At 41.0% G+C, this 25,788-nt stretch overlaps 1 protein-coding gene across 3 annotated transcripts in view; it reads left to right on the plus strand.

Moving 5' to 3' along the window:
- The window catches only part of TASP1 (taspase 1), a 215,769-nt gene that overhangs the window by 147,724 nt on the left and 42,257 nt on the right, over positions 1–25,788 (plus strand). For all 3 annotated transcript variants that reach the window (XM_069768773.1, XM_069768772.1, XM_069768774.1), the window contains one exon: positions 20,903–21,013. In XM_069768773.1, coding sequence (XP_069624874.1) covers positions 20,903–21,013 — 111 coding nt within the window. The remainder of the gene's footprint in view (positions 1–20,902; positions 21,014–25,788) is intronic.

The following is a 25,788-nucleotide window of genomic DNA, read 5'->3' on the forward strand; positions in this document are numbered from 1 at the left end:
TATGGGATTCAGGTCTGGACTCATTGCTGGCCACCTTAGAAGTCTTTAGGACTTTCTCGCAAACCATTTTCTAGTGCTTTTTGAAGTGTGTTTTGGGTTATTGTCCTGCTGGAAGACCCATGACCTCTGAGGGAGACACAGCTTTCTCACACTGGGCCCTACATTATGCTGCAAAATTTGTTGGTAGTCTTCAGACTTCATACTGCCATGCACACGGTCAAGCAGTCCAGTGCCAGAGGCAGCAAAGCAACCCCAAAACATCAGGGAACCTCCGCCATGGTTGACTGTAGGGACCGTGTTCTTTTCTTTGAATGCCTCTTTTTTTTCTCCTGTAAACTCTATGTTGATGCCTTTGCCCAAAAAGCTCTACTTTTGTCTCATCTGACCAGAGAACATTCTTCCAAAACGTTTTAGGCTTTTTCAGGTAAGTTTTGGCAAACTCCAGCCTGGCTTTTTTATGTCTCGGGGTAAGAAGTGGTGTCTTCCTGGGTCTCCTACCATACAGTCCCTTTTCATTCAGACGCCGACGGATAGTACGGGTTGACACTATTGTACCCTTGGACTGCAGGGCAGCTTGATCTTGTTTGGAGGTTAGTCAAAGTTCTTTATCCAACATCCACACAATCTTGCATTGAAATCTCTTGTCAATTTTTCTTTTCCGTCCACATCTAGGGAGGTTAGCCACAGTGCCATGGGATTTAAACTTCTTGATGACACTGCGCTCGATAGACACAGGAACATTCAGGTCTTTGGAGATGGACTTGTAGCCTTTAGATTGCTCATGCTTCCTCACAATTTGGTTTCTCAAGTCCTCAGACAGTTATTTGGTCTTCTTTCTTTTCTCCATGCTCAATGTGGTACACACAAGGACACAGGACAGAGGTTGAGTCAACTTTAATCCATGTCAACTGGATGCAAGTGTGATTTAGTTATTGCCAACACCTGTTAGGTGCCACATGCCATTTTGCAAATGGAGCTGATGTAAAGTGATGTAAAGCAGACATAAAGGAAATGTTATGTTATACTCACCCAGGGGCGGTCCGGTGCTGTACGGGTCCGATGGGTGTCGCAGGTCCGGGTCCAGCGCATCCCATCCTCACACGATGTTATCATCTGCCTTGCTTAGTGTCGCAGCTCCTGCGCAGGCGTTCTGATTTGCCCTGTTGAGGGCAGAGTAAAGTACTGCAGTGCGCAGGCGCTGGGCCTCAATGAGCTTTCCCGGCGCCTGCGCACTGCAGTATTTCGATCTGCCCTCAACAGGGCAGAGAATTACGCCTGCGCATGAGCCGCGACAGAAGCAAGGAAGAGCATGAAGCTGTGAGGCCCCGGACCTGCGACGCCAATCAGACCCGGACCTCCCCTGGGTGCGTATAATCTAGCTTGTTTTTCTTATCTTTCAGGTTACATCGGGGGCTTATCTACAGCATTACAGAATGCTTTAGATAAATAAGCCAATAATGGCGGGGGCCACAGCTTATATGCGAAAAATGAGGTGACAGATTCCCTTTAAGTGGAGAGAGGGCTTGTGTTACGAAATCAGTTTTCAGAGTTCCAGTTTCCCTACCGCCAGCGCCAGACCCTACCACCAATAAGGAAATCAACTCCGCTATAGGGACGTGCCAGTATTTAATGAATCCGGCATTGAGGTTGATGCACCTAGGGCCTTCAGCTGATTTGGCTAAATACATGTGGACTAGTTTGACTGGCCGGGCAAAGGATGCTGTGTGGTCATTTGGGCCTCGGGACTGCCTAGACTATGGGACTATTAAGGACATCCTGTTGGCCCTTTTTACTGTCACCCCGGAGAGCAATATTGCACCAAGAATTTGTCAGTCCTCTCCAATGGCACTGAAGCTGCTGGCTTGTTGGCCAGGTTGCCCATTCGCCTGCTGCCCTTTGGGATGTGATCGTGCTCAAGCAACTTATGGAGAAGATGGCCCCAGAAATATTAGAGTTAATTCCCTGGAGAGGTACTTAAAAGGTAATCTTGGATTAAGATCAACTCTCATAGGTAGTTTTTAAAGTCGTAAAGGTAATAGAAAGTTAAATAGAATAATACCTTGTAATCTGCAATCAGAGAAATTCACATTTCTCTTAACCTCTTAATGACCTATACATCTTTTTACTGATCTGAGATAAGACAATGGCATCCCCAGACAGATGACAATCGATCAGCTGTCCACTATAGCTGACAACTTGCTGCATCAGCCACAATCTTTGTTGGCACGGACCATTTAACCCCTTAGATGCTGCTGTCAAAAGTGACTGCATTATCTTAATGGTTAACAGCGTGGGCTTTTATTCACAGGCAAATAACGGACTAAGAGTCTTATAGCTATTGTGACCTGTACAGACGTTAGCAACATTTAGGTGGTAAAAATATTTAATTTACTGTCATGCCACTTTTATTAATTTCTGAAATGCACCTGGAGGATTAATAAACTGCCTGACAGCAATTTTGAATATGTCGACTGATGCTATTTTAAAAATTGTAAAATCTTGGAGATTTTCAAAGATTTAGCTCCCCCTAAGTCACTTTCAAAACTAAATAGGTCCCTAAAAAAATAAATTTTGTAAATTTCATTGTTAAAATACTGCTACATTTTTAAGCCTTTAAAATGCAAAAATAAAGCCAGAAGCTGGCGCTGTCACTGCAGATATGTTTCTTTTGTAGGAATGTTTTTGAACCACTAAAAAGATGCATAAAAACTATAACGATACACAATGCGTTTCAGCTGAATCCAGCCTTCTTAAGGTGTTTGCATGAGTAAAACGTAGACTTTACTTCTCTTAGATAGTGCCACATTCTTTTGTCCGCTAACATTTTGCAAATGGAGCTGATGTAAAGTGATATAAAGCAGACATAAAGGAAATGTTATGTGTTAATGGTTTGTGTGGTATGACTATCTGGGTTAAAGGGATAATCATTCAAAGTTTGAAAATTGAATTTTTTTTATTTCTGATATGTTTTGAGTTTATTTATAAAAAAAATTCAACTTAAATTTTTACCATTACCATAAAATATAGTGTGGCAAGAAAAAAAACAATCATAAAATCACTGGGATATGTTGAAGCGTTCCAGAGTTATTGCCACATAAAGTAACACTGGTAAGATTTTAAAAATGTGGCCTCATCGTTAAGGGGTTAATATGTAAATGAGCTTTAAGATCTATGGCCCAGGCACAGATCTGCCTCCAGTGCTTATTGTTAATGACAGTGGGTGTGAACCATCTCATGACTTAAACTTTGCTCTCATAGTCTCACTCTGCTCTGCAGTGAGATCATAACTTAGTACAGCAGAACTGAGCTTTTTCTCATTAAAAACACATGCTGTTGCAGTTATCTTCTTAGAATGCTGTCTGTACTGCTCTTCCCTCCAATCTTACTGCCCATGAGATGGAAGCTGAAGCACTTTGAGAGGATAACTGCAGTTGAAAATGTGTTTGTAATGAGACATTGCATTTGTATTGTTGTTCAACTGAAACGTTTTAAAACAACGACGACGACATACTACTAGGGACGTGTTAAACAAAGATATGTCCTGTAAGTAACATCAAAGTGTCTACAAACTTGTAATCAGTAGTCTGCTAATTTAAAGAGTGAAAAGTGGTTACCGTGCTATTCGGCATCGTGGTGTGTACCAAAGAAAGTTAAGGAGAGAGTTGTCTCAGGAGGTTAGAAAGAAAAGATATAGACAAACATGTTAAAGGTAAAGGCTATAAAACCATCTCCAAACAGCTTGATGTTCCTGTTACTAGAGGTATATTTTTCAGAAGTTTAAGGTCTATGGGACTGTGGCCAACCTGTGTGGACCTGGCTATAAGAGGGAAATTGATGACAAACTGAAAAGATGGATAATACTAACCAAAGAGCCCAGAACAACTTCCAAACAGATTAGAGGTCAACTCCAAGGTCGAGGTACATGTGTCAGGTCACACTATCCGTGGCTGTCTTGGCCAAAAGGATGGAAGACATTTGAAGGATAAAACACTGTTGAAAGCAAATCATAATAAATTGAGACTGGAATTTGCCAAAATGCATATTGTCATGCCGCAAAGCTGTAAGAAAGTTTGTTCTGAGTCGCAACTCATGAGTCCTCCAACAGGATAATGACTCAAAGCACACAGCAAAAAACATGCGAGAATGGCTAAGAGCAAAGCATTGGACTATTCTGAAGTGGCTTCCATGAGCCCTGAATTGAATCTTATTGAACATCTGTGGAAGGAGCTGAAACATGCAGTCTTTAGAAAGCACCTTTCAAACATGAGACAGCTGGAGCAGTTTGCTCAGGAGGAGTGGGCCAAAATACTTGTGTACAGGTGCAAAAGTCTCATTGAGCGTTACATCTTATTTTCACTAAATGATATTCAATAAGTTTAAATTGAAAATTTACTTTTGTCAGTTTAAAGTTAATTCAGTTATCATTGTGGGGTTTTCTTACAGAAAGGTACAAACAATTTTGTCCAAGTCTGTAAATGAAGCAGAAAAATATAAAGGACTCTCCGGCTAGATAAGACATCAGGACTGATTTATCAGAGACCCAAGCCATAAGCAAAATGTCAGTGCCAGTATCGGGTTCACAACACTTGAGGCTGAGATGAAGGAAGGAAAATCAGAATACATTTAAAAAAAGCTGTCATGTAAAAAAAAAATACTATTAACCTGCAGATCTAAGGTTAATCTGCAGGTTAATAGCGTTCTGAAGCAGCCCGGTGCCCTCGCTGAGAGCCCTGCTGCCTGGAGGAAATGAACTGACAGTAAATGTCAGTCAGTGCCAAGGTGTGGCTATATATACCATGAAATAAAGTGAAGACAGTCATCAAGAAGTAGCTTATCTTTGGCACAACAATGACATTACCTAGAACTGGACTACCCTTAAATACTGACAAAAAAGCAAAAAGAAAATTAGTCCTAGATGCAGCCAAGAGGCCTAAACAGCATTAAAGGAGCTACTGGAATTTCTGGCAAGTACTTGTTGGAAGATAAGTGGCAACCTCAAAGCCTTTTCAAGAAAAAACATTCAAGCCCACCTTTGTTTTGATAAAATCTACATAAATTCTGACAAAAGCAAGTGGGAAAATGTGTACACTGTCGTGATGAGACAGAGGAACATAGTAACATAGTAACATAGTTAGTAAGGCCGAAAAAAGACATTGTCCATCCAGTTCAGCCTATATTCCATCATAATAAATACCCAGATCTACGTCCTTCTACAGAACCTAATAATTGTATGATACAATATTGTTCTGCTCCAGGAAGACATCCAGGCCTCTCTTGAACCCCTCGACTGAGTTCGCCATCACCACCTCCTCAGGCAAGCAATTCCAGATTCTCACTGCCCTAACAGTAAAGAATCCTCTTCTATGTTGGTGGAAAAACCTTCTCTCCTCCAGACGCAAAGAATGCCCCCTTGTGCCCGTCACCTTCCTTGGTATAAACAGATCCTCAGCGAGATATTTGTATTGTCCCCTTATATACTTATACATGGTTATTAGATCGCCCCTCAGTCGTCTTTTTTCTAGACTAAATAATCCTAATTTCGCTAATCTATCTGGGTATTGTAGTTCTCCCATCCCCTTTATTAATTTTGTTGCCCTCCTTTGTACTCTCTCTAGTTCCATTATATCCTTCCTGAGCACCGGTGCCCAAAACTGGACACAGTACTCCATGTGCGGTCTAACTAGGGATTTGTACAGAGGCAGTATAATGCTCTCATCATGTGTATCCAGACCTCTTTTAATGCACCCCATGATCCTGTTTGCCTTGGCAGCTGCTGCCTGGCACTGGCTGCTCCAGGTAAGTTTATCATTAACTAGGATCCCCAAGTCCTTCTCCCTGTCAGATTTACCCAGTGGTTTCCCATTCAGTGTGTAATGGTGATATTGATTCCCTCTTCCCATGTGTATAACCTTACATTTATCATTGTTAAACCTCATCTGCCACCTTTCAGCCCAAGTTTCCAACTTATCCAGATCCATCTGTAGCAGAATACTATCTTCTCTTGTATTAACTGCTTTACATAGTTTTGTATCATCTGCAAATATCGATATTTTACTGTGTAAACCTTCTACCAGATCATTAATGAATATGTTGAAGAGAACAGGTCCCAATACTGACCCCTGCGGTACCCCACTGGTCACAGCGACCCAGTTAGAGACTATACCATTTATAACCACCCTCTGCTTTCTATCACTAAGCCAGTTACTAACCCATTTACACACATTTTCCCCCAGACCAAGCATTCTCATTTTGTGTACCAACCTCTTGTGCGGCACGGTATCAAACGCTTTGGAAAAATCGAGATATACCACGTCCAATGACTCACCGTGGTCCAGCCTATAGCTTACCTCTTCATAAAAACTGATTAGATTGGTTTGACAGGAGCGATTTCTCATAAACCCATGCTGATATGGAGTTAAACAGTTATTCTCATTGAGATAATCCAGAATAACATCCCTCAGAAACCCTTCAAATATTTTACCAACAATAGAGGTTAGACTTACTGGCCTATAATTTCCAGGTTCACTTTTAGAGCCCTTTTTGAATATTGGCACCACATTTGCTATGCGCCAGTCCTGCGGAACAGACCCTGTCGCTATAGAGTCACTAAAAATAAGAAATAATGGTTTATCTATTACATTACTTAGTTCTCTTAGTACTCGTGGGTGTATGCCATCCGGACCCGGAGATTTATCTATTTTAATCTTATTTAGCCGGTTTCGCACCTCTTCTTGGGTTAGATTGGTGACCCTTAATATAGGGTTTTCATTGTTTCTTGGGATTTCACCTAGCATTTCATTTTCCACCGTGAATACCGTGGAGAAGAAGGTGTTTAATATGTTAGCTTTTTCCTCGTCATCTACAACCATTCTTTCCTCACTATTTTTTAAGGGGCCTACATTTTCAGTTTTTATTCTTTTACTATTGATATAGTTGAAGAACAGTTTGGGATTAGTTTTACTCTCCTTAGCAATGTGCTTCTCTGTTTCCTTTTTGGCAGCTTTAATTAGTTTTTTAGATAAAGTATTTTTCTCCCTATAGTTTTTTAGAGCTTCAATGGTGCCATCCTGCTTTAGTAGTGCAAATGCTTTCTTTTTACTGTTAATTGCCTGTCTTACTTCTTTGTTTAGCCACATTGGGTTTTTCCTATTTCTAGTCCTTTTATTCCCACAAGGTATAAACCGCTTACACTGCCTATTTAGGATGTTCTTAAACATTTCCCATTTATTATCTGTATTCTCATTTCTGAGGATATTGTCCCAGTCTACCAGATTAAGGGCATCTCTAAGCTGTTCAAACTTTGCCTTCCTAAAGTTCAATGTTTTTGTGACTCCCTGACAAGTCCCCCTAGTGAAAGACAGGTGAAACTGCACAATATTGTGGTCGCTATTTCCTAAATGCCCAACCACCTGCAGATTTGTTATTCTGTCAGGTCTATTAGATAGTATTAGGTCTAAAAGTGCTGCTCCTCTGGTTGGATTCTGCACCAGGAACGTTTTGGCCATATTTCCAAAAGGGGTGTTTGGTGCAAAACAAACACTGGTCATTACGTAAAGAGCACCACAGAACCACAGTTAAACATGGTGGAGGCAGATGTAACTGAGGCTTTTTAGTCAAGGTGGAGGGAATGATGAACAGTTCTAAATATCAATCAATTTTGCAATAGAACCTTTAGTCTTCTGCTAAAAAAGTGGAAAGTAAAAAGGAATTTCACCTTTCTGCCTGACAACGACCATAAGGATATCTCCAAATCAGCACACAAAATAGCTTTGCCAGAAGATGATTAGTTTTGTAACAGCTCAGCCTGAGCCCAGACCTGAATCCAATTGAAATTCTGTGGGCAAAATGAAGAATACCATACACAGGAGATGCCCTCACAATTTGTCATATATGGAGCTCTACTATTAAGAGTGAGCTAATTGTAGGTGTTGATAAAATCCTACTCAGACAATGCTATTATAACAAAAGTTTCATCTTTCCTCCATCTCGCGTATTTCCCCTACCCGATCGATCTATTATGGTAAACGGCATCACGCTGTATCCCACACCTGTAATCCGCTACCTCGGAGTAACTCTCGACTCTGCCCTGTCTTTCAAACTGCACGTCCAAACTCTTGCCACCTTCTGTCGCCTCAAACTCAAAAATATTGCCAGAATCCATCCCTTCCTCGGCCCTCAATCTGCTAAAACTCTTGTGCATGCCCTCATCATTTCCTGCCTCGATTACTGTAACACCCTCCTCTGTGGCCTCCCCGATAACTCTTGCACCACTCCAGTCTGTCCTCAACTCTGCTGCCCGGCTAATCCACCTCTCTCCTCGCTACTCCCCTGTTTCTGCCCCCTGCAAGTTCCTTCACTGGCTCCCAATTCCCCAACGAATCCAGTTCAAACTGCTAACACTGATCTACAAAGCCATCCACAACATATCCACTCCCTATATCTCTGAACTAATATCCCAATATCTTCCCTCACACAATCTTTGATCCTCCCAAGACCTGCTACTCTCCTCCACACTTATTCTTTCCTCACTAGTGATGAGCAAGTGTACTCGTTGCTCAGGTTTTCCCGAGCACGCTCGGGTGACCTCCAAGTATTTGTTAGTATTCGGAGATTATGTTTTCATCGCCTCAGCTGAATGATTTACAGCTATTAGCCAGGCTGAGTATATTTGGGGGTTGCCTGGTTGTTAGGGAATCCTCACATGTGATCAAGATGTCTATTAGCTCTAATTCATTCAGCTGCCGCAATGAAAACTTAATCTCTGAACATTAACAAATACTCGGAGGTCACCTGAGCGTGCTCGGGAAAACCCGAGCAATGAGTACACTCGCTCATCACTATTCCTCACACAACCGCCTCCAAGATTTCTCCTGAATATTCCCTATCCTCTGGAATTGCCCACCTCAATACATCCGATTATCCACCACCCTCGAATCCTTCAGACAGAACCTGAAAACCCACCTCTTCAGGAAAGCCTACAGCCTGCAATAACCATTCTGCTGACTCGCCACCACCTGAGCTGCCGCCTCACCACCACCAGAGCTGCTGCACCCCCTACCTTCTGTCTCTTCCCCATTATCCCGTAGAATGTAAATCTGCAAGGCCAGGGTCTTCTCCCCTCTGTACCAGTCTGTCACTGTAAATTTGTTTACTGTAAACGATATCTATAACCCTGTATGTAACCCCTTTATCATGTACAGCACCATGGAATTAATGGTGCTATATAAATAAATAATAATGATAAAAGTTACTCCAACAAAAGTATTAGTTTATGGATGTGCACACTTATGCAACCACATTATTTGAATTCTTTATTTTTCTGTTTACACCCAAAAAGCTTTGTTTATTTTTCAGTTTAATTTTACAGATTATGGGTGACATTAAAGGTGGAAAACGTTCTGAAACGATTCTATTTGGTATGATTTTTTTTTTGCATGACATAACCCTTGCATTTTAACAGGTGTGTGTAGACTTTTTTTGATCCAACATACGGTATTTGCATATTTCTTTTTAGATTCATCGGTTGCGAAGTCGGACCCTATTTAGTTATTATTTTTCGATCCATTAAGATTTGAAAGTACATAAAATAAATATGAAAACTTCAACTGAAAGTTGCTGACTAAGTAAGATTTTTCTGCCGTATTTATGTTCTCGATCGGTAGTGAGGGCTGTGGGGAAATCCAGGCCTATATTGTGTAGCATAACCTGACTCACGAGTAAGCAAGACCCAATTTGGAGTTGATGTTGAGTTTTCAAAGTCTTCGGCATATGGCTCCCAGAAATAAGGCTGGATTTCATTTCTTTCGTTCATCAGAAGTTTCTTTCATGTTCCGTAATTGAAAACGTGTGTGTTCCAGTGTACAGCCTTGGATGTGTATGCCCTCTGGCACTCCTGTTTCTAATTTCCTGAGTTGAAAGCAGAGTCCTTCAAAAGAAGGAGCACTACAATAATTTCTGCAAGACATGCTGCAAGTAGACCTTACTCCACAAGAGGAGTTTTCTGTTCTGTAGCCACTTCTCAACCATCACTTGATTATTCGTATGGCTGAAGACCGATGGTACTTCCAGTATCTGGCAGGACCATCTTGCATTGTTACGTTTGCATGTTTTCCATTGTTATTTTCAAAATGAATATTGGAGGATTCTTTCTTTTGTTGTGGCTCTTTTAGGCTGAACCTAAATGAGTGGTGGTTGAAATGTTATGCTTTAGGATTCCTATAATGTGGTTTTAACTATTTCTGACATTACTAGATTGGGAGGCCATAAATGCAGGGGCCTAATGTAGATAGGCTAGAGACTTGCAGCAATAATTATAGATCAGACTGTCTGGTTTACAGATTAAATCACAATGTAGTAGGGTTTAGAGTTTTTCCCCCTTATACTTACTTTAGCACCACCCATGACTTGTGATTTTTGGACTTTAAAGCATTATTGGATTGTTCGGACATATTATTGTAAAATTTTCAGTTTTTAACTCCTCTTATTTTTTGGATAGCTAAAAAATAAAGTATTATGTTTGTAGAAAATTAAGTTTTCCCCCCTTTTTTTTTATTTTATGCATCATGGCCATTTCCTGACCTCTCCATCCTTTTAACAGAATTTTTTTTTCATATTTCAAAATTGGAGATCACCGCAACAGGTCATTGACTTTGAAGGGATTGCCCAGCTGAAGAAAAATTATGGCTATATCAGCTTTCTTTAGTAACACATGCAAGTTGTTAATATATTTAGCATCACACTGGAGCCTAAACTACATTGTTGCTGAATAAAATTTACTTCCAAAAAAAAGTACATGTTTAGAACTAGGAGCCATCAGAAGGTCGTCACCTTGCCTTGGTTGATGGGCATCCATGAATTGGCTAATTTATGTGCTAACAACCTTAATTTTTGCAAGTACTCAGTGCTGCTGTGTCCCTTTTTTGTATGTCATTGCAGCTTGCACCTGTTTACAGTATATGGAGGTGCTGGTCAGGTTTTTTTTGTTTTGTTTTTTTTTTTTTGCTGTCTGAATGTTAAATAGTAGTAGTAAATCTGCCCCATACATTTAGTTACAAGCCAAGCACGAGGCGATGAGTCTGGGAGCAGGGAGAATGACAGACTGCCCTTGAGTTGGCAGTATGAACCTGATAACCGGTTCCCTTTGATAAAATTTCCAGAACAAACATGCCTGTTGAATGGCCAACAATGATAACTTCCTGTTAATAAATTATTTAAAAAAAAAAAATCTACAACACAAAAGCTGCTGATATCTAAAGGGCCTTATCTTGGCCCCATCCTGGTATATATATCCCCCATCCTGGTATATGTCCCCCGTTTTGCCGTTGTTCTTTAATGTATAGCAGAAAATAAATCATTATACTCTCCAGGGGCGTATATAGATGTCATGGGTCTCCATAGATGAAGTATAATGCACTCCCCATAGTCCTCCATGTAATATACTGCACAGCCCATAGTCCTCCATGTAATATACTGCACAGCCCATAGTCATCCATGTAGTATAATGCACAGGGCATAATCTTCCATACAGCATAAGGCACAGTCCATAGTCATTCATAAAGTATAATGCACAGCTCAATAGTCATCCATGTAATATAATGCACAGCCCATAATCTTCCATAAAGTATAATGCACAGCTCATAGTTATCCAGAAAGTATAATGCACAGTCCGTAGTTATACATAGTAGTGTAATGCACCCCTATAGTCATCCATAAAGTATAATGCACAGCCCATAGACCTCCATAAAGTATAATGCACCCCATAATCATCCATAGTAGTGTAATGCACAGCCCTTAGTCATTGTATAAAGTATAATGCACCCCAATAGTCATCTATAAAGTATTATCAACCCCATAATCATCCATAGTAGTATAATGCACCCCATAATCATCCATAGTAGTATAATGCACCCCATAGTCATCCATTGTAGTATAATGCACCCCCATAATCATCCATAGTAGTATAATGCACTCCCATAGTCATGCTATAAAGTATAATGCATGTATAGTGGCGCACATACAGTTAAAGCTTTTGCTGGCATCGGCGAGCCCTGGCTCTTACCCGCCAGGCCTGGTCACAGCAGCAACCGTGGTCGTTACTCCGCTGGCTGTGCTCCATCATTGTGGTTTGTCCTGTTGAAGAAGTATGAATACTTTGAAACACGTTGACAAATAACGACCGCATTTCAACTTTTTGGTCTCCTACCGCATGTTGGACCTTTGGCAACGTGGATTTACATCCACTTACCCCTTCAAGTTTGAATGAAGTGGTGTAAAGCATACTGCACTAGACTCAAAGTGAAAATATGTTCTGTGGAGTAATATATTTCTGTCTGACATCTGGTGGAAGAGTCTGGGTTTAGTGAATGGCAGGAGAACGTTACCTGCCTGATGTGTGCCAACTGTAAAGTATGGCGGAGTTGTTTTTCAGGGTTAGCCTAGGCTCCTTGTACTGTGACGTAAAAGCTTAATGCTTCGGCACACTAAGACATTTTGGACAATTATATGCTATAGGCTTTGAGACACAGTTTGAGCAAGGCTCTTTTGTTATTCTTCCAGCATAGCATGGGTGCGTGAGTTGAGTGTAGAAGAGTGTGACGCCCCACATACATTCTTGACTTTAACCTCATCAACCACCATTGAAATGAACATACAGTGGCTTGGGAAAGTATTCAACACCTTAGTGTTGTTGTTTTCCCTTGTTTTCTTAACCCACAACCTGGAATCTGTTTTTTTAGGGTTTGCATTAGTTCATGTAAAGAACATGCTTACAATTGTGAACATTTGTTCTTATTTGTATTGTGAAGCAAAAAACAAATAGCACAAAATAACTGAAAATGTCGATGTGCATAACTATTCACCCCCCTAAAGTCAGTACTTTGTAGAGCCTCCTTTCATGGCAATTACAGCTGCAAGTCGCTTTGGATAAGTCTCTATGAGCTTTCCACATTTTGCCACTGATATGTTTACCCATTCCTTAAGGGGAATCTGTCTGGGAGGCTTTGGCTGTCTCCAAGTGTTCATTGTCCCAAGTGATTGCCAGACTGCTTAACTGGGCTGTTAACCTCAGACCTTTGCCAGACTTAAACTTAGCTACTGTGTGGTTTGTCTGTCTATGCTTTGCCTTCTGTTTGAAGATCTCTCTTTGCCTGACCTTGGACCTCGTTCTGACCATCTGTCTGTTTAGGCTGGTTTCACACTTGCGTTGGGCAGAACTGTGGAGGGCTGCATAGTTCCTCCGTTAAGCCCCACCCACTGCCTTACCTCTTCCATTCAACTCAGCCTATATCACCATGCATCCTGGGTACCTATCTTAAACATTGGGTACACAGGCCATGCGAATGTATGCAGATGCTTCCGCATGCGTCGTTTTGACGCTGCACTGAACGCAACATTGCATTTTGTTGTATTGTGAAGAGGTATGGCAGTGGGCAGGGCCTAACAGAGGAACTACGCAGCCCACCACAGCTCTGCCCAACACAAGTGTGAAACCAGCCTTAACCCCTTGTGCTCTGATCCGCTATCCTCTTGTTATTCTGACCTCTGAACGTTACCTGACTATGCTTTTGTCTCTTCCTTCTGTTTATGACGTACCCTCCTGGCTTCTGACCTTGCACTCCTTGACCATCCTGACACACGGCTTGGCCGTGAGAAGTGACTCTGCGTCACATCTTGACCACAGATTCTAAATTCGATTAAAGTCTGGGCTTTGACTAGGCTACTACAAAACACTTTAACGTTTCCCCTTAAACCATTCGAATGTTGCTTTAGCAGTATGCTTTGGGTCATTGTCTTTTTGGAATGTGAACTTCCGTCCCAGTCTCAAATCACTGACAGACTGAAACCGGTTTCGCTCATGAATATCCCTGTATTTTGCACCATGCATCTTCCTCTCAACTCGGACCATTTTACCTGTTCCTGCTGCCTCAAAACATCCCCACACCATGATGCTGCCACTACCACTATGTTTCACTGTGGGGATGGTCTTCTTGGGGTGATGAGTTGTGTTGGTTTGGCGTCAGACATAGTGTTTACCTTGATGGCCAAAAAGTTCACATTTGGTCTCACCTGACCACATCAACTTCCTCCATACATTTGGGAAGTCTCTCACTTGTCTTTTGGCAAGCTCAAAACGAGCCTTACAATTTTTGTGTCTATGTAAAGGTTTTTTTCTCCCCACTCCTCCATAAAGGCCACCTCTATGGAGTGTATGGCATATTGTGGCTGTACGGACAGATATTCCAGTCTCTACTTGGGAACTCTGCAGCTCGTTCAGGGTTATCTTTGGTCTCTGTGCTACCTTTCTGGTTAATGCCCTCCTTGCTCGAGCTGAGCGTTTTGGTGGGATCCCCTCTCTTGGTAGGTTTGTTTTGGTACCATGTTCTTTCCAGTTGGTGATAATGGATTTGATGCTGCTCCTGGGAATCATCAGAGATTGAGATATTTATTTTTTATAACCCAACCATGATATGTATGTATTTAACAACTTTGTCCCAGACTTGTTTGGAGATCTCCTTGGTCTTCATGGCGGTGTTTGTTTAGTGGTGCCTCTTGCTTAATGGTATTGCAGCCTCTGTGGCCTTTCAGTAAAGGTGTGTATGTGTATATATACTGACAGATCATATGACACTTAGATTGCACATAGGTGGACTTCCTTTCACTAAGCATATGACTTATGAAGGTAATTGCTTGCACCAGAAATTGAAAGGGCTTCATTGCAAAAAAAAAAACAGGTAAATACATATGCACATGCAAATTTTTAGTTATTTGATCCCATGAATTTTATTTACGCCTATATTTTTCTCACTTCACTTCACCAATTTAGACAATTTTAGTACTGATGCAGCACACACAAATCAGATGACAAACATATTTAAACACAGATTGTAATGTAGCAAAATGGGTAAAAAGCCAAGGGGAGTGAATATCTTCACAAGCCACTGTAGATTTTAAGCCAGACCCTCTCCAGCATCATCAGTGGGGAGGTTCTATGGATTGAGAATGGCAGGTGTCCCAATAGTATAGGCATCTGAGGATTTGTTTATACTGTGAAGTTTTTTTTTTTTCGCTTTAGGTTAACTTTACTGTTGACGAAGCTTTGCTTAGTTTTTGGAAGCAGTTTTCCAGTTATCAGAACTTGAAAAACTGTTACTTTAAATACTGTTCACTACATACTAGACATTCTGAAAATCTACTATATAATTGTCTAAAGGTCACTTCCGTCTTTCTGTCCTTCTGTCTGTCACGGATATTCATTGGTCGCGGCCTCTGTCTGTCATGGAATCCAAGTCGCTGAGTGGCCTCGCCAGCTGCCTGTCATGGCTGCCGCGACCAATCAGCGACGGCCACAGTCCGATTAGTCCCTCCCTACTTCCCTGCAGTCAGTGCCCGGCGCCCGCTCCATACTCCCTGCAGTCACTGCTCACACAGGGTTAATGCCAGCGGGAACAGACCGCGTTATGCCGCGGGTAACTCACTCCGTTACCGCTGCTATTAACCCTGTGTGACCAAGTTTTTACTATTGATGCTGCCTATGTAGCGTCAATAGTAAAAGGATCTAATGTTAAAAATAATTTAAAAAAATAAAATGCAAATTGCCTCTTCTGAGAAAAAGAGGACTTAAACTCTATAGCGCCACCTGTTGGAAGTAGCGATCCTACAAGTCACAATCAACCCTTTAAACGAGTCGTGCAATATGACTTAAGATAAAAGCCAAATCAGTATCTCAATTCGCAGACACGGTGTTTTGGGCTGTTGGCCCTCGTCAGTGCGAAGCATGAGAACTAATTTGGCTAGGTGAGAGGCTCTGGACTGGGGTCTAAGGGGTATCGTTTCTCCTTATGGGAGAGTGAGTAAAAAAAATAAAAAATCATTATATACTCACCTTTCGCGACGCTCCGGTGACCGCTCCATGCAAGCTGCAGGTTCCGGTGCTAAGGATGGTATGCGACAAGGACCTGCCATGACGTCACGGTCATGTGACTGCGACCTTTTAACCTGTGACATACGTGGCTGGGCAATATACTACGTGGCTTTGTGCTGTATATTACGTCACTGGGCAATATACTGTGTCGCTGGGCAATATACTATGTCACTGGGCAATATACTATGTACAATATACTACGTGGCTGGGCAATATACTACGTGGCTGGGCAATATACTACGTGGCTGGGCAATATACTACGTGGCTGGGCAATATACCACGTGGCTGTGCAATATACCACGTGGACATGCATATTCTAGAATACCCGATGCGTTAGAATCGGGCCACCATCTAGTTACTTTATAAATTGTGTTCAAATCCGCTGTATCTGTCCTACATCAGGATATTTAGCAGGTAGCTCGTGCAAAGACCACTCCTGTGTAGTGCATTGGTTTTATTTACTCACTGTATAATTGATGTGTTCCATATTTAGCTGCTATGGGTCTTGTACATTTATATCATCATTTGTATCTTGACTTTCAAACTACTGATAATATCTTTCGATAGAGCTCCTGTATTTGGCAGCACATACCTAGTTTCCATCTTCTATAGTTTCAAGAACAGTGGAAGTTTAATTAGTATATAATATGGTTACATATAACAATCTTTAAATGCTACTTTGAAAAAGAGTAGATGGAAACATGTTGCCTGGTTTGAATATGAAAATGGTATGCCGAACATCAGTGCTATACATGAAGACTTTATTTTTTTGTTTGAGTTTAGAATTTCATGTGAATGCGATACATACGCATTATTCTCTGTTAGCTTTGCTTAGAATGCAACTCAGACAGACCTGGTCAATCTATGGCCCGTAGTCCACACCTGGCACTTTGGCTGTTCCTATCCAGCTCAGGGACTAGGACAGCAGAAGGGCTGGAAGCAGTGGGCCACTGCTACCCACGTCACCACTGCCCTGATTTCACCTGTATTTTTCATTAATTCCATTCTGATACAAGTGAATATAATGATGGAGGAGGGAGCCATCAATTCCATCTTCCACCATTCAGCCTCAGCAACTGAGTGTCTCACCGCAGCAGGCGCTATGATGTCATTAGATCGTACCTGCTGTGAAGCCTAAGTGTGCAGAGCCAAGCCCACAGCAGCACGCTGGGGAACGGAGGTAAGGTGAGTAGTTTGTTTTTTTGTTTTTTTTTCATTCACTCTTGGTCGTGTATGTTGGATCATCATTCTGTGTATTTCGACTGTTGGTGGGGTCATCATTCTTTGTTTAGGTGACTCTGAGGTACATTGTTTTGGGGCTGTGGTGGGAGTCATCATTCTATGTTTCGGTGCCGTGCGGCATCATACTGTATTGAGGGTGCTGTGGAAGCTATTATATTATGTTGAGGATCTGTGGGGATATCATCTGTTTGAGGGCTGTGGGGATCACACTGCGTTGGATATCATAGGGACCATTATGCTGTGTATAGGGGACTTTAGGGGCCATCATGCTGTGTTAGGGGCTTTAGTGGATCATACTGTGAAGGGTCATCATTCTGTATATAGGCATAGGGAGCTGTAGGGGAGCATACTGCTTTGATGTTCTCATTCTATGTGTGGGGTGATACTTTTCACGGTCTGTGGGCGCCATCATATTGTTTGGGGAGATGTGGTGGGGATCTTAGGGTCTGTGGGACTTTGTGATCAATCATACTTTGTGATCAATCATACTCTGTGGGCAATCATACTTTGTGGAGTCCATCATACTGTGTTTGGTATCATACTTTTTTGTCTGTAGGGACTTCATACTGTGTATAAGGGACTGTGGGGTTCAGTATACTGTGTGGGGAGCTGAGGACATTCATACTGTGTGTGGGGACATCATAATGCTTTTGGGGGAGCTGTTGATCATGGCACAATTGCTGATTAACGAGCAGTATGATTCATTTTTTTATAAACTATAAAAGTCAGTAAATTATACAGTTTTGGTCTGACGAATAAGCAATAAAATAAATATTAATTCTGATCAATATTAACATATTACTTCATGTTAAGTTCAGTTTATTGGTTCGGTTAATTGACTTGCGGAAATGGGCGCTGACGTGTTGTACCTTGACCAGAAGCTGTGACAAATCTGGGTGTGTTTTCATAAATAGCTGAACCACCAAGTTGAGCACGTAGGCCAAACATGGTACGTGTGTGTGTGAGCTTACCAAGCTTCACAGCCGCCACCAGGTTATGCCCATTATCACACACGGCCATGCCTGGTTGTAGGTTAGGGTCGAAAACCACAGCTCTGTCTGGTCTGTTATTCCTTTCAATAACTGTGCCGTGGTCTGCGGTTTGTCTTTTAGACAAATTAGCTTCAGCAGAGCCTGTTGCTGCTTCACTGAGGTAGTGCTGCAGAGCTTCCAGCTGATGTGTGCTTTGAGATAGCATGTCAGAGAGGAGGAGCAGAAGAGGGTGCAGGAACTAGTGTAGGAGGTGGAGGAAGCCCTGACATAAGTAGAGCCATCAATGCTTGGTGTCGGTAGCACATGTGACGTGCCAGCGTAGGACTCTGCCCTGACCTCACAATGTTCACCCACTGTGTCATCAGTGAAATGTTGCATCCCTGTCCACAAGCGCTTGTCCACATGTCAATTGTGAAGTGAAAAATCTCAGTAACCATGTTGGTAAGGACACAGGTGATGTTCCTCTACACGTGCTAGCACAAAGAGGGGATACCACATTGGGAAAAATAGGGGTGGCTGGGGATCGAGGGATGAAATTTAGCAGGCCAATTTTGTTTTTGTTTTTTCAAACCAATGAAATTGCACACAAACCAAGTTCTACGATATATATGACAATAGTCAATTTTTTTAACTAAAATATTTTAAATGGACTGTTTTTAAAAATTTGAACCTACCATATTTTTACACAAAGCACATTAAACACTATGGATGAATAATTGAATAAAATTGATAAACATTTTTGGAAAGTTTTTATTTTTGTTTTATATACTATAATGTAACGAGAACAGCGTTAAACTGTATGGATGATTAATTGAATCCATAAAAACATTTGGAATGTTTATTGGCTGTGTAACAGGCGCCAAACATGTTGGAACAGTGAATCGAGTTTGAAATCGAGCATCCACTGATGCTCGCCGAGCACCCAGAGACGCGAGTGATATTCCAGTATCAATGAGCACGTTTGATCATCCCTTTTTGTTACCTTTCGATTCATTTTAAATCAAGTGACCTATTGCTAAAGGCAACTTTCTCTATTCAAAAAGTGGAACTTTGTTGAAGACTTACATGGTGGCACCCAAGCTTATGATGATCTTTTTGTTTACGAATGTTCCTCAGTATTGTGGAAAGTTACCATGAAATGCAACTGTTGGGGGACACATGTGAAAACCAAGCATTGTGCACTCCTTGTTGCTGTTTGAAAGGCACTTTGTATGGAAATTAGTTCTTCACCAAAAAACGGAAAACCATTTCAGGCAACCATCTGTAGATAGCTGTTACCCCTTACTAGTCAGTCAGTAGTGCTGGTTGCCTTGATGACTTTTTAGAAGGAAATTGCAGTGCATGTATGAGTATGAATGCGAATGTGTTTGCCCTTTGTTGAGTTACAGTACAGACCAAAAGTTTGGACACACCTCAGTTAAATATTTTTCTGTATTTTCATGACTATGAAAATTGTAAATTCACACTGAAGGCATCAAAACTATGAATTAACACATGTGGAGTTATATACTTAACAAAAAAGTGTGAAACTGAAGCTATGTCTCATAATCTAGGTTCTACAAAGTAGCCACCTTTTCCTTTGATGACTGCTTTGCACACTCTTGGCATTCTCTTGATGAGCTTCAAGAGGTGTGTCCAAACTTTTGGTCTGTACTGTATGTATATACAGTATATATATATATATATATACAGGGTGGAGTGCGGTAATTTGCTGATTTGGGAATGAAATAAAAAAATTATGATCATTAGAAAAATTTATTTTATATTTTAATTATACTGAACAGTAATGGAATTTTTAAATTACATGGTTTTAAATAGTGTATCTGGCAAATGTCGACCTTCGCTATCCACACACTGCTGCATACGTTTTCTGAAGTTTTCATGAACTCTAACAAGCATGTCCACTGGTATTCTGCCAATTTCAGCTTCAATATTGTTCCTTAGGTCTTCCAAGGTGTTGGGACGGTTGATATACACCTTAGACTTCAGGTAACCCCAAAGGAAAAAATCGCATGGGGCTAAATCTGGTGAGCGTGCTGGCCAGTTCACATCTCCCCTCAAAGAGATAAGCCGTCCAGGAAACATTTGCCTCAAACAATTCATGGTAACCCTCGCTGTGTGTGCAGTGGCACCATCCTGTTGGAACCATGTATCCTCTAGTTCCATTGCCTCAAGAGCCGGCTGAAAATAATCCTGTATCATCGACAAGTACCGGTGGAGAGAACGTCTTGAAATGCCAAGAGCAAATGATTGCTTCCGAGCAGAGCGTTTCGGAGATTGCAGTACTGCTGCTCTAACTCTCTCGATGTTTTGTGGTGTTGTAATCCTTCTCTCAGGTCCCCTTCGTACACATGACACATTCCCTGCTGTTCTGAATGCATTCACCCAATTTACAATTGATTGCCGTCCAGGAACACGTCCGCGTGGAGGAACAGCGAATTGTAAACGAAAAGCACGCTGCACTGCAATGATCGAGTGGGCATTTGAAAAATACGCTTCAACACAAAATGACCTCTCCTCACGTGTCCACTGCATGATGGCAACTGAAAGGCAGAGGAATACAAATCTCCCATCAGCCACTGTAAGCCACACCCACTCTCCCCTCTCTTCGACCGACAGTGCCGCCACAGCATGCAGTGCAAAAAAGCAAATTACCGCGCTCCACCCTGTATATATATATATATATTATGCATGTATATAATATGTTGTGATTGTATATACTTCAATAATTTTCCTTTTTGTTTTGCAGGTTGTGGAGAGCACCTGGTAAGAACCATATTGGCCAGGGAATGTTCTATTGCGTTGCAAGCTGAAGATGCACACCAAGCTTTGCTCGAGTCTATGCAAAATAAATTTATTGGTAAGAGCAATATAAAATGTATACAATCCTCAATTACAATAAAATTGGGTCGGCGTGTGAAGTGTTAAAAGAAGAAGGAAAAATAATTTATTGATTTGGAAATCTTATACCAATATTTTATTCACAAATTAACTCATTTATAAATTCATGGCAGCAACACATCTCAAAAAAAGGTGGGATGAAAAACAGCTGAAGGGTCAATTTTCAATCAAGTCACATGACTGTGTATAAAGTGTATGCTAGAGAGGCAGAGTCTCTCAGAAGCAAAGAAAGTCAGAGGTTTACCAATCTGAATTGCATCTAACATTTGTGGAACAATTTTGAGAAAAATGTCCCTCAATGTAAAATTGCAAAGACTTTAAATATCCCACAAATTTCATTACATAACATCAAAAGATGCAGAGATTCTGGGGAAATCCTTGTGGACAAGTCACAAGGCCAACAGTGTATGTTGGATGTTTGTGCTCTATGGGCCCTATGACTGGGAAATGGAAACTGGTAAAGCTGTTCAGCACTGGCCTCCATCTTACCACTGCCCCATAGCCACTGTTACAACGTATATTGCTCATAAAGGAAAATGTACAATTTGTTAGTGTTAAAGAGGTTGTCCAGGGCTAACAGATGGATAACCTATCCAGTCATATATATCAGATCAGTAGAGATACCCAGGAGTGGCCATGAAAGGGAACCTGTCACCTGTTTTCCATACAACCTATGGCCACCACCCTTCAGCCTTGTATTAGATCATGCTGGAATGCTGTATAGAAGTCTCCAAGCTGACCTGCACTTACTTGCCTACAGGGAGGTTTGGTGTGATGGGCGTTGCTGGTAAGCGTTCTTTGGCCTTTCCCCGCGTGTGCTCAGGACAGTACTTTGCTCTATCCTCAACAGGGCAGAGAATAGTACTCCTGCACAGGAGCGCAATGGGATACACTGTGCAGATGACATAAGACCCGTCATCCACACGAGGCAGTGAAGGAGGATGGCGATCGCAAGAAAAGAGGAGGTGCTGGACCAAGAGCAGTGATGCCCATGGGACCGGATCGCCCCATAGTGGAGTATAATAAAGCTCTTTTTTATTGTTTTGTAGAGAGACTTGGAGACTACAGTATTCCAGAATGTGTAACCCAGGCCTGAAAGGTGGTGACTGTAGGTTATATGGGAAAAACCTGGTAACAGGTTCCCTTTAAACAATGGACAGACCACAGAGCTGTTCTAGCTCTGTACATTGTTTACATCTGCTCCCTTGTTGGTGCAGATAACTGATAATTGGTTCGGGGTGCTAGGTATCAGCTTTCTGATATTGATCTATGATCAGGATAAATCATGAATATGTTAGCCCCTGACAGCGCCTTTAAATTGTGCACTATTAAAAACGTAGAGATTTACAAGGGAAAATGCGACAGAATGCTGTTGGGAATTTTGACGTAAAAGTGGCGCTTGGATTTCTGCCTCGTGAGCAGTAACCACATTGTTGCTCAGTTGGCTAAACCAAGGCTTTTCCTGCACAGAATAAGTAGCATGTTATTTATTTCTGTGGTGACACCAAACAACTGCCTGGAAATTTGTCTGTCAAATCTGACAAGTGTGAATGGAGTCTAAAGGGCTGTTTATTCTTGATAGTAATCCATAAATGAGCATTGATAAGATTGTGAGCCTGAGTAATAATGCAAAAGTCTTATTCCTGCATTAATAGAAGCATGCACGATGCAATCATATTAATGACTACGGGATGATAACGGAGCGCCGCTTAACTTGCTCATTTCTGGCCGGAAACGTGGGACTTTACAGTGACAGACTGCACAGCACCACACGTTTTATTGACATAGCAAAAATATAAAATAAAAACTTATCCTACTGCACGTTTTCATTTAAGGTGCGCTTGTAAACCTCAAGACTTTACCAACATTTTACATCCGTCATATAAATAAATGTGACTTATGAAGTGAGGTATTTGGGAATATATTCTGAAGAGCTGCTTTTTTCACATATGCCTGCCAGATAAAAAAGAAATTCTTCCAGCTTGCTAAGAAATTTGTTTATAGCTTAGCTCTGGATAATGTCATCTGTATAAAGGGTAATTTTATCTATACAAAAATAGCAAAACAAGCATTTGATGTGTCATGCATAAATCTGACCGGTGAAGTGGTTTCCAGTTACCCCAATTCTCCCCCTGAGGACTAAGAAGGATAAAACAAGTGCAGTTGGTTTGTGAAAGAAATCGAAATTGACTTGGACGGTTCTCGCTGACAGTGAGCAGATGCCGCTATTTACCATCCAAACTAAGATTTACATAAGTGTATTTAAAGAGATAATTAAACCGGCCTTATGGCTTTTGTACAAGTTACACATCGTGTGCAGTTGTGTGGGAGAAAAAAAATAGAAGCCTGCGTTTCCAATTTTTGCCAAAATGAAATGCCATCATATATGTTACATTTGTACTCAAATTATGCTGACACCTGAATAGTTGGGGCATATGGTGATAATTACTCATAGTGCGTGGTACCTGCTCTTCTCAGCACGCTACTCTACAAAGAAATGTTTTATCCCCGAGAAAGTAAGTGTACCCTCACATGGTGTGTGGGTGTTTTGGACAAAATCAGAGAATTCAATTCAAATAATTTTTATTAAGCATTTTGAAATTTAATATTGTGTTTTGTAGATAATCATATATTCAACTTTCAAGGAAATAAGGGTGGGGAGAGGGCGGGAGGTGAGGGAAGTGGGAATGGGAAAAGGGTAAGAGAAAAATTGTGGACATGCTGTCCAGTCATAACAGAATTTGATTAATTATTAACAATTATGAACAGGTTAACATATATTACCTTCACAGGTATACATTAATTGTCACCTTTCCTTTTAATGTGGTAAGTTGGGATATACCTCAACCCATTTCTTCCATTTCCTATCATATTTCTTATAATAGTTGTTTGCTATTGCAAAGTTTTCTTCATATGCTTTATGTAGGTTAATTTGGTCTATTATTTCAGTAAAGGCTGGTAAAATTGGATTTTTCCAATGGAATGCTATAATTTGTTTAACCACTAAACAAATGTGGATTATAATAGGTCTCGCATTTGTGTCAATGCTTTCCCATTGTAAAGACAACAAGGCCATTGCTGGGGTAACTATGATGTTATCTTTTAATATTTTGTTGATTAGTTTTGTGGCCTGTCTCCATAAGGGTTTCACCTTTGGACACTTCCAAAACATATGTAGCAAACTTCCGTATTCTCCACATTCTCTCCAGCACAGGGGAGACACTCCCGATGGCAGGTGGGAGAGGCGAGCCGGAGTGAAGTACCACCTTGTGATGATTTTAAAATATGCTTCTTGTAGTGTCATGCAAATATTTGATGCATAGGTGAAATGGATCGCGTTTTCCCACTGTTCTGGAGTAAATGTCGTGTTCAAATCATTTTCCCATTTATTCATGTAAGATAACTTGTCAAATTTTGTGTCGTTGTTGAACCACCGATAAATTTGCTTATTACTCCAAAATAAGTAATGTTTGGGGTTTTTTAATAAATTAGTAGTAGCTTCGGAGATTTTTGTTTTTTTAATGATAAAATTTTGGACTTGTTCTTTCAGTGTCATATAAGGAAAAAAGGCTGAGGAGGGAATGTTAAATTTTTCTTTCAAGGAGCTGAAACTGATAAATTTAACCCCATCATGAATATCGCTTAATTTTAGGATCCCTTTTTCTCGCCACATGGGAGAGGGGTCAGCGTTTTGGAGAGAATTCCATATGACAACAAGGGAGATCAAAACAGGCACAAATCTAAAGGTTTTTGGAGTGCAACCAATACAGAATGGAATCTATTTTTCTACTTTACATAAGTTCCTGTTTTGATAAATCTGCATTTTTTTTTCGAAGTGAGCTGTATTGACTCTTCTCATTTTCCCCTGTCCCAGTTTTGTTAAATCTTCCCCATATATTACAATAATATAAAGGAACATAATCAGACACAAAATGGACAATTTAGGCTGTTGGTCCACTTTTTCGTTTGGCTCACATACAGAGCTCAAGGAACACAAGATGGAGACTTGGGCCCCCAATTCATTGAGACTGGTGTTTTGTATGCCAGTATTAATAAGGGGTGTGCAGGAATAAAATGCACCAAATTCATTAACTGGCATGCGCCTCTTAATGTATTCAGCGCAATTTATCAGTGGTGTGCACTTCAGTTTCCCCAACCAGAAATGTGACTCTAGTCAAGGACTGCAGTAACATATCTGGAGTAAAGAAGACTATCAGTATTGATTAATTTGATTTTGCTATAGTCATGCCTTGGCTCCTCCGCAGCTCCGACCCCGGCATGTAAACTGCAAGAGTCACTAAATTTTTGCACAACTTGGCATTGCTTGAAAAATGTATGACTTTTGAAAGTGTGTTGCAATAGTTTTCTGGCATGAACACTTTGCTGAATCAGAACATAAAGTTGAATTTGTTCAGGAAGATCAAACTACATCAAAGTTGAATGGGTAGGGAAAAGCCTATAAAAGCCGAAAGCGGTGTAAAATCTTTAATGAAATTAATTATAAAAATTATTTTTAGCCTGAAATACTTGCATGTAAGTAAAAACCCCAAAGGTCCACAAGCCCTTTAACCCCTTTACCCCCAAGGGTGGTTTGCACGTTATGGACCGGGCCAATTTTTACAATTCTGACCACTGTCCCTTTATGAGGTTATAACTCTGGAACGCTTCAATGGATCCCGGTGATTCTGACATTGTTTTCTCGTGACATATTGTACTTCATGATAGTGGTAATTT

Source organism: Ranitomeya imitator, chromosome 5 (genome assembly GCF_032444005.1).
Source record: "Ranitomeya imitator isolate aRanImi1 chromosome 5, aRanImi1.pri, whole genome shotgun sequence".
Taxonomy (NCBI): Eukaryota; Metazoa; Chordata; class Amphibia; order Anura; family Dendrobatidae; genus Ranitomeya; species Ranitomeya imitator.